General features: G+C 32.5%; 2 protein-coding genes and 1 long non-coding RNA gene across 4 annotated transcripts; 1 reads left to right on the top strand and 2 right to left on the bottom strand.

Annotated features, from left to right (window-relative positions):
* Window positions 1-237: 237 nt before the first annotated feature.
* On the bottom strand, window positions 238-718 carry LOC120090349 (uncharacterized). The gene is made up of 2 exons (XR_005485523.2): window positions 581-718; window positions 238-467 (listed from the first exon to the last, which is right to left on the bottom strand). It is a non-coding gene; the product is annotated as an uncharacterized LOC120090349 (long non-coding RNA).
* LOC120090348 (early nodulin-like protein 19) lies at window positions 462-2,522 on the top strand. Its single transcript, XM_039047945.2, has 2 exons — window positions 462-899; window positions 1,907-2,522. Exons 1-2 carry the CDS (start codon window positions 725-727, stop codon window positions 2,248-2,250), a joined length of 519 nt encoding a protein of 172 aa, XP_038903873.1. The 5' UTR covers window positions 462-724; the 3' UTR covers window positions 2,251-2,522.
* Window positions 2,523-3,634: 1,112 nt separating this feature from the next.
* Window positions 3,635-7,755, bottom strand: MGT2 (magnesium transporter 2). 2 transcript variants are annotated; one of them, XM_039047942.2, is made up of 6 exons: window positions 7,257-7,755; window positions 6,289-6,903; window positions 4,880-5,008; window positions 4,450-4,782; window positions 4,310-4,357; window positions 3,635-4,015 (listed from the first exon to the last, which is right to left on the bottom strand). In XM_039047942.2, the coding sequence occupies exons 2-6, from the start codon at window positions 6,889-6,891 to the stop codon at window positions 3,785-3,787; spliced, it is 1,344 nt and encodes a 447-aa protein (XP_038903870.1). In that variant the 5' UTR covers window positions 6,892-6,903; window positions 7,257-7,755; the 3' UTR covers window positions 3,635-3,784. The 2 variants fall into 2 exon arrangements, with proteins under 2 accessions (XP_038903870.1, XP_038903872.1); XM_039047944.2 differs by having other exon boundaries at window positions 3,635-4,029; window positions 7,257-7,694.
* Window positions 7,756-9,009: the final 1,254 nt, after the last annotated feature.

Below are 9,009 nucleotides of genomic sequence, written 5' to 3'. Positions count from 1 at the left end.
TATAGAAGTTATTATATTATAATATTAAATTTAATAAACACATAGGAAGTAATGGAATTAAGCCTTCTCTCTATATTAATAATATAAGACAATATATTATATATCTTATGAATAACGCAATAAACAAATATTCTAGATGTGCTTAGGATTGGAGAGAAGGTAAGGATCTTAATTTTCTCAAGATTTCAATCCATAGTCACATCATTACAAAATAAAATTAGAAAAATACTAGGTGCATCTCAAACATACCCATCTTTATGTATTTCATTAAAATTTTAAATCATAATTTATCATATGATAAATTAATTTTTTTCCTCAAATATTTTATTATTATTTTTAGATATACGATAAATATGAGATACACAAAAATAGGTACATCTCAAATATTATTCAACCAGGTATAAAATATGCCCCAACATTCCATCACTTACTACCAACATTCCCCACCAGCATTCACATGGTTGCACCTGCAAGCAAATTTTTAAACAATAAAACAACACAGAATTGCGCCAAAAACAAAGCTTAAAAAAATTTCAAACCCCACAAAAGCTCCATCAAGTTGTACTCAAACAGATCTCACCCATTTATTGATAAATAATGGAGTTTGTCCCACTGGGCCCTTCAACATCATGTCTCTCTCCAACACTCATTGGATATCATCAACCAAATCTTCCCCTCCTTCTTCCACTCAATTCTAGGGCTGAATTCGAACCTCCCTCTCACAATGCCGGCCGCCTCGCCGCACCTCCTTGCCTTCTTCCTCCTCCTCTGCGCCGCCGTCTCCGTCTTCCCCGTTTCCGCCACCGACCACATCGTCGGCGCCAACCGCGGCTGGAACCCCGGCATCAACTACACTCTCTGGGCTAACAACCACACCTTCTACGTTGGCGACCTCATTTGTAAGTTATAAATCCTCTCTCTCTCTCTTTCCCTTTAAGATTTTGTATAGACCTGAAGTTCTAGAAGCCTTTTACTTGTTTTATAATCTTTCGAATTCAATAAAAAACATGATTCACGTGTTGTTCCCATTTTGAGAGATCAAACGTTCTAATTCTCATCCATAGTTACATTGTTGTATTATTAGAAGATAAAGGAGTAGCCCAGTGAGCAATTAGCCACTCCTTCCTTCTCTGCCCTACCTTTGTAAGTTAAAATGTAAATAATAAATGACTTAGAAAGAACTTTTAAGTCTTGTGGTCACTTGTTTATGAGGCCTTTGGGATGCTGAATTAGTTATTATAATTGGTGGTTATTATAGTTTGTGGACTATAGTAGTCTAAATAGTTTAGAGCGTAGACTATTTTAGTTTGATTATAGTAATTTATGTTTGAGTACAAATTATTTTAGTCCAGGAATAAAATAACACCGTAACAAAGAGGGAGAGAGAGGATGAGTAGAAAATAATAAACACTGTAACAAAAAGGGATTTCAAATAGTACCACAGTAATTAATGGTAAGTGATAAATAGTTATAAACACCACTATTATATTTGGAGTCCCAAACATGGAGTAACTACTCCACCAACTTCAAGTTGGGGCTCAAACAACCTTTAATGTTTAGGTAGTAATGGTGTGGACTATTGACTATGAATTACCTAAATAAAATCAAAGGTAGTGGAGTCAGATTGTTGTCTTTCAAGATGACAAGTTGACTCAGATACTTACCATATTACTTTATTGGTAGTTTTGTTACATGGCAAATGGTTATTGATAGGGTGAGTTAAAAGAGATAGAAGTTGGGTATAATTTTTGGAAGTTAGTCCATAGTGGATTTATGGTAGTAACTAGAAAGACACCTCTCCACTAAACTACTGTTATAGTGTAATGTCCTTTTTGATATTGAAGTATAGTTACTGTTACATTGTCCCAAGTGCTAACACTTTACTTACAAACCACATATTTGGCAGCATTTAGGTATCAGAAGAACCAATACAATGTGTTTGAGGTGAACCAATCAGGATATGACAACTGCACCACAGAGGGGGCGCTTGGGAATTGGAGCAGTGGCAAGGACTTCATCCCTCTCCAGAAGGCTCAAAGGTACTACTTCATTTGTGGCAATGGACAGTGTTTTAATGGCATGAAGGTGACCGTTCTTGTTCATCCTCTTCCTCCTCCTCCATCTTCCCCACTTGGCACCGAGCATTCATCGCCCTCGTCTGCCACAGCCCCAGAGGGTTCTCAACAATGGCGGATTCGTGCTCTGCTCATCTCTCTGGCTTTGATTTGGTTCGGATCTGACTGGATTTAGTTGAGCCATGGCTGGGCCATGCAGAGGTCTTTGTTGGTAAATCAAACTAGTTTTAGTGTTGGAATTGTTGTTTCCTTTTTTGAGATCTCTAGATTTGGTAACAGTTTGGGTGGCAGAATTGTGAATCCCAATTCCCAAACTTGTGAGGTGACATTGTTTGATGGTTTTCAAATTTGTGGGCTGGTTTTGATTGTTTGGTTTGTTCTAATTTGTAATGACATTATGACAATCACATCCAGGTTGTTTAAATTCCTACCAGTTGGCCCCCAAAATCGTGGGAGAATCTGCATTTGTCATACTATTCAACAAAACATGAGATGCTAAAACCATTTATATTCGTTTTATATATATACACACACAATGTCATTTTTTTTTATGTATTTAATGGTTTGTTTGACGTATAAATTATAGTTAATTCATCACCATACACATCTTGAACAAAACCAATTACCAAATACATTTTGAATACCTTGTATTCATGTTTTCTAATTACTAACCAAACACACTCTAAAATTTTCATTCCACCGAGTTAAGTATATGTTTTCCATTAATTGACTTGTAATTTTGTTAGAGAACTGTCGATAATAAAATACTCATGTAGTTGGACAAATATGACTTTCAAGTATAACTTTTTTATTTAATCAACAATGCACAAAGTCTGGTTGATTATCAAATTCTTATTTTAGTTCGTGTCAATTTAACACTTCCCTGTATTCATAGAGGTAATTGATCAGTAGACAATTTTAAGCCCAGGTTCATTAAAGTTGAGATTATCATTATTATTTAATTCAGTTCAGTAAGATTAAAGTTGAGGTTAAAGTAAACAACTTTATTTTATATCACCTGAATTTGAGTTGAACAAAAGAATGAGTTCAGAAATATGAGTTTATGTATAATCTACACAAGGTTCATAAATTTAAAAAAAAAAAAAAAAAAAAAAAAAAAAAAAAATCTAATCTATACCACACAAATTCAGTATCATTCCAACTTCTAGTAATACAGATTTAACTAGCCTAACACTCCCTTTAACAGATATTGTCAAAAAAATTTGTTAAAAATGACAATGCAGACATTTTCTTAATCTAAATCTAGTTTTGAATGAATTTTAACAGACAAATATAACATAAGATCATTCCAACAAATTAAGGACCGTTTAGATTGACTTGAGCAAAAATTGTTTTTCAAAAAACTCATTTTTATTTAAACACTTTTGATAAAAACTAATTAAAATACACTTAAAAAGCCATTTTGAACGGTTGCCAAACATTTTAATTTCTTCCAAAATGACTTATTTTTTGAAATTAAACACTTGAAAATCTATTCTAAACACACCCTAAATTACAATTAGTGAGAAATTTGAAATCCAGGAAAGATGAACAAAGGCTTCAAAATTAAGTTGAATGAATTACTAGAGATGAGCCAAGTTTTTCCTACATCTACTTACATTTCATGTTAACATTAATCTAAGAGGGGGGAAAACAGAAATAATACAATCAATGGGATTCCATTTTGTTACCTTCAACCACCCATAAATTTAAAGTGGCATCAGTCTTTTGTATCGGAAAAACCAAACAAATGCAGCAAATATGACAATTCCACTTGCTCCAGTAATTAGAAGAACCCACTTGAATGCATCAGGATCCCCAAACATTGGTATTTCAAAATTCATGCCAAAAATTCCAGCTACCACCCCAAAAATGGCAACAACAAATGTCGCAGTAGTTAGCAGTAGCTCAAACTGGATCAACTGATTACGTACATTATCCTGCACATGAAAACCTTCCGAGTAATTCAAGAAAAATATATTAAGATCGGCATGGTAAGTTTTGAATTTTAAATAAGCATTTTTCTCAATAATTTACATGTTTTTATCTTTTCAGTATGCTTAAATGGCAGGTTCTGAAAGGATTTTTACAATTTCAGGAGATTGCCATTCTTAGAAAACAGAGAGGATATTGATCATACTCTAAAATGTATTATATTATAATTAAAAACCCAACCGTTCAGAGAGTGAATGAGTATGGACGGACAATCGAAAGAAGAGAGAACACGAGCATACCAGTTGAATGTTGATGAAATCTTCTGTGTCATCGATGTATTCCTTCAACTAAAGTGGGAGAAATGAAATAAGAACGTTAACTTCATCCCACAGAGGAAAAGGAGAGAAGAAACTAATTAAGACTGATGTGTAGAGCATACCGATGTCAACTTATTCAGGGTGCTATCAATGACAACAAAATATGCTTCAAGAAGCATCTCGAGCTCCTCTATATTTTCAGTGGTACTTTCTGAACTTCTCATGCTCTCATGCCGGCTCCTGGCAATGCTCAGGCTCTTCTCAAGCCTGCGAGTTTCGGGTGGTGAAGATACAGGAGAAACAGGAGCAGAAATAGACGCTCCATCAATTGATCTGTATCCAGTCACAGACTGATCACCATAAACAAATGACTCCATTCTCATTTTCTTCTCGGTGAGATACATTTCTGCCATATCTCCATCATCATCCATGAGCTGCTCTATTTCATCCCTAACCTAAAAAGATGCAGTTCAAATAGAGAACAAAGAGTCGAAATGGCATAGATAACATTCATTTGCGTAAATCAAGATCACTATAGTAAATGTGGAATACCTTCTGAACCCTTCGAGTCAGGGCAACAAGTCTGCTTTTCAAGCGACGGACCCGCTCCAAATTTAATGTACTGATTTTAGACGTAAGTTCATCCAGCAATGGGTATGCTTCGATTTCTAATTCTGCAGCCTTTAGGGAAAATAGCAAATATAGGTATTATCACAGTAGAAGAACCAATTACTAGCTAATAAAAATATGATGAAATAAAGCAAATATAGGTATTATCACAGTAGAAGAACCAATTACTAGCTAGTAAAAATATGATGAAATAAATCAAAGATGGTTTTATTTATAGGTATTTATAGGTAAGTGTTTCCTTTTTCTTTTTCTTTTTTTTTTTTATCCTTTTTCAATTATATTATTTACTGTCCAGGGGGCCTTAACTTTTCAAGGTCTCAAGTACAGAAGCCAACAAGGCCCTTATAAGAAAGATCCTTTTCTTCATCCTCAGTTTGCTAAACTAAGAACCAAGCCAGAAAGCAATACATCATATTCATATGCATCTAAAAAATTAAATATTGACATTTATAGACATCGTGATCCATATGGTGTGTAGTTAGGGTACTGCATCAAATGAGTAAGAATAATAACAATATCCATGAAACATACAGCCAAGGTTTCACAGAGGCATAAACCATCTGTTATACATAATTTACATAGAGGAAGAAGGATCATTCAGGCTGAGATTCTTCATAAACAATCTAGATGTTAATTAACATGCTAGTACTAAATTGAAAACGAGTAAAGAATTTTACCCACATAAACCACATTGCCTGAAAGAATCATTATGAAAAAAAATGAGGATAATAAAAATTTGAATGTTTAACACAAGATGAAGTACATATATAGTCTCTCCGACAAGATAAATAGACAACATTTTCCGCCAAATAGAACGAAATCTAAATATCTTCCACCTTCCATCCTATAGAAAAGTCCTCAAGAAGTAGAACTGCACAATGGTATAACTTGAGCAGAGGTTCACAGTGATAAACAATACAAGCAGGATCATCTTTAAACTCTCATATCTTCAGCGTGATGAATTTGAGAGGAGTAATAAACAATAATATATGAAATTGCATGATAATCAAAATGGGAAAAGTAATGTTTAGTCTCACTAGAAACCTTACGACCTTAAATGTAGAAGATGAATGATCCTTCAAAATCTTATTTGCTTTATCTGTTAATATATTTCAAATGGCAGTTATGGAAAAGCATTACTTAAACTTCTATTGCCTCTCTCTCTCTCTCTCTCTCTCTCTAATTAATTATTAATATTATTATTACTTTTTTAAGAAAAAGCACTACTTAATTAAAACACATACAATTAAAAAATAAATAAATAAAACATATACAATTAACATGCGATAAACAAATTAAAAGAAACAGCTCAAACTTCTATTTCTACTTACCTGGGAATCAAGAAATGTACAAGCTGCTTCCAAAGCAACTTCTAAAGCTCTAAACTCAAAGGGCAAATAATCAGGAGAGGTGTTTCCAAATACATTATCAAAATTCCTACTTCCCCTTCTTCGGTTTAAGTCAGCACCATGATTTGCATCATTCTGCCAGACCTCATCAACCCCAGTAGCTTTCAATCGCCTTTGTAGCTCTACCACATACTGCAGTACATAACTATCAAGGGAATTTAACAGCAAAACTTCATCAGCTGTTATAATACAACGAATCTGCTCTAGATTGACTACAATAGCCTTCTCTCTACCAAGAATTGTTGAAGGGTAAACAAACAAAGGATCAAGCAACCGCAAATCACGCGCAGGTAGATCACAACGACGCATCATGGTGAACTTATCAACCTCAATAATCTGGGAGTTCCCAGAGGAATCTACCCGGATCCAAGATCTAAGTCCCTGTCCTCGCTTCTTCAGTCCTAGAACATCCACACCTTGAAAAGGCACCCTGCCAGAGGCTGATGGTCGATTATTAATTGCCTCCCTAAGATTAATAGCAGAAGCAGGTTTTGGTGGAAGCAACCGCTCTTTGAGATCCGCCATTTACAGAGATATCTAAATGGAACAACTTAAAACAATTAGGAAACAAGCACATTCCCAATCAACCCCACATATATTAGTTGATATATAAACGCCCGTTTTGATTCTACCAATCACGCACTTCTAGCTCGAACAAACAATAATCAGCAACATGAAATCAAATATTTTTCCTAACATAAAATGCAACAGTGATTAAATAACCCATGCGCAAGGTTCGTGCAGTCTACAAGTATTAGTAACTCACCAAAAATTCTCAACCAAATCAAATTCTCACCGGAATAACTCTATCTCTGTAGATGTAAATGGCAACCGCAGGTATCAAATCATGTAATAAAAAAATAGAAAACGCAAAAGAAAAAGAGAATCACCTCCAAAGGAGAAGTAAGGCGGCGGTCCCTCAGAGAGCGTACAGGCGATGAAAATATACAACAACTTATCCGATTTCACTGGCGAAAAACGATTAAATCAAGGATTGGACGAGAAAAGAAGAATGAAAACCTAGATTTCAGAGGCGATAAGGGTGAGAATTCCGATTGGGTTACGTGAAAGATGATCGGAGATTGATTGAAATTGGGAACGATGATGTGATTGACGAAGAAGAATCAAGAAAAGAAGCCAAGCAGGTTCAGGAATCTCAGCCTTCAAGTGATGCTGACCATATAGTTTCACACAAAATTAACTCTCAATTATCACTCATCACTTCTCAATTATTCCAAAAAACAATTAATTTCAAGGATAAAATTTTATAGAAGCTTTTCCTTCGTTCTTTTAGTTGAATACTATTTCCTACTTATAAATATATACTTAAAGTCCTTACCAAAATATATATATATATATATATATACACACACTTCAAAGTTGAATTCCAATTCCAAACATGCATGTATGTTATTAAAGTTAAATAAAATAAATATTTGAATAATCTAATTTAATATAAATGTTTATTCTAGAATCATTGAAATTTACTGTGCCATTAGAATTTTACCTTTTTTAAAAAAATTGAATTTCAATTTTAGGTTTTCGATAGGATATTATTAAAGTTTACAAATTATAATTTATTTGATTTATAGATGACAACCAATTAGATAAAATCATGGATAAATATTAAAGTTATTTAAAACTACTAGTTGGAACCACTAGTTGGAACCATGTGTGTTGTACGTGTTAAATATATGTATAAGTTGAAATAAAGAGTGTTATAGATATAAAATGTAATAGAGTAAACTTAAATATTTAATGAGGAAAAAATTCAATAAAACTACCAACTGCGTTGTAAACCATGTGTGTTGTACGTGTTAAATAATTTTTTTATCCGTTTAAATGTTTGATATTAAGAGAAGAAACGAACTTCCTTAAAACATATGAACAAACTAATACTATTTACATTTATAATAAGAAATCTTTAAAATAAATATATGGTCTATTGTAACTATAACTACTATTCGATTTTACATTTTTTTAATAAAAAGTAAAAGACTATTCAATCTAAATCTTTTTTCCTTAACTAGTTTATGGCTAGTTGTTAAAAGAAAAGAAAAATATATAAGATAAAAAAATTTATTCAACGATAAGAAAAAAATTAGTTTAATAAGATGACAAAAAAAATGTTAAAACTAACATATATAGGGGATGATGTATCATAAATATAAAAAAAATGGAGAAATGGTCTAACTATAGAAGTAGAAAAAGAAGAAAACAAAATAGTTAATGAAATATTAAAGAAAAAAAAGTTATATGGGATTGGATTGGTGTAAATATTCAAACGGAATAAAAATGACATGAAGCTACATAAGGAAAAAAAGAATAACAACGAAATATAAAAACAATAAAGAGAAGAAAAGAAAAGAAAAGAAAAGCAGATAGTGAGAAAATTATTAGCAGTTTTGTTTATTTATGGAGAACATTAAATCAAATCTCAAAATTATTAGATATAACGAGTTTTTTTTTTCAAAAAAAATATTTTGTATTTAACGTGGATCATTCTTTTTTTAAAAAATCATTATGCATTTAATTTGAATGTAATAAGATTATTTTAAAATATTAGATAAAATGAGATTTTATTTTTTAAAAACTTTTTCCTTTTAATCTAAATTTTAGATAGAATGTGTTTTTTTTTAAAAA

This window comes from Benincasa hispida, chromosome 11 (assembly GCF_027475165.1).
Source record: "Benincasa hispida cultivar pf3 chromosome 11, pf3_genome.v1.1, whole genome shotgun sequence".
Lineage (NCBI taxonomy): Eukaryota > Viridiplantae > Streptophyta > Magnoliopsida > Cucurbitales > Cucurbitaceae > Benincasa > Benincasa hispida.
The sequence above is the reverse complement of the archived record's forward strand: the minus strand, read 5'-3'. Positions and strand labels throughout refer to the sequence as shown.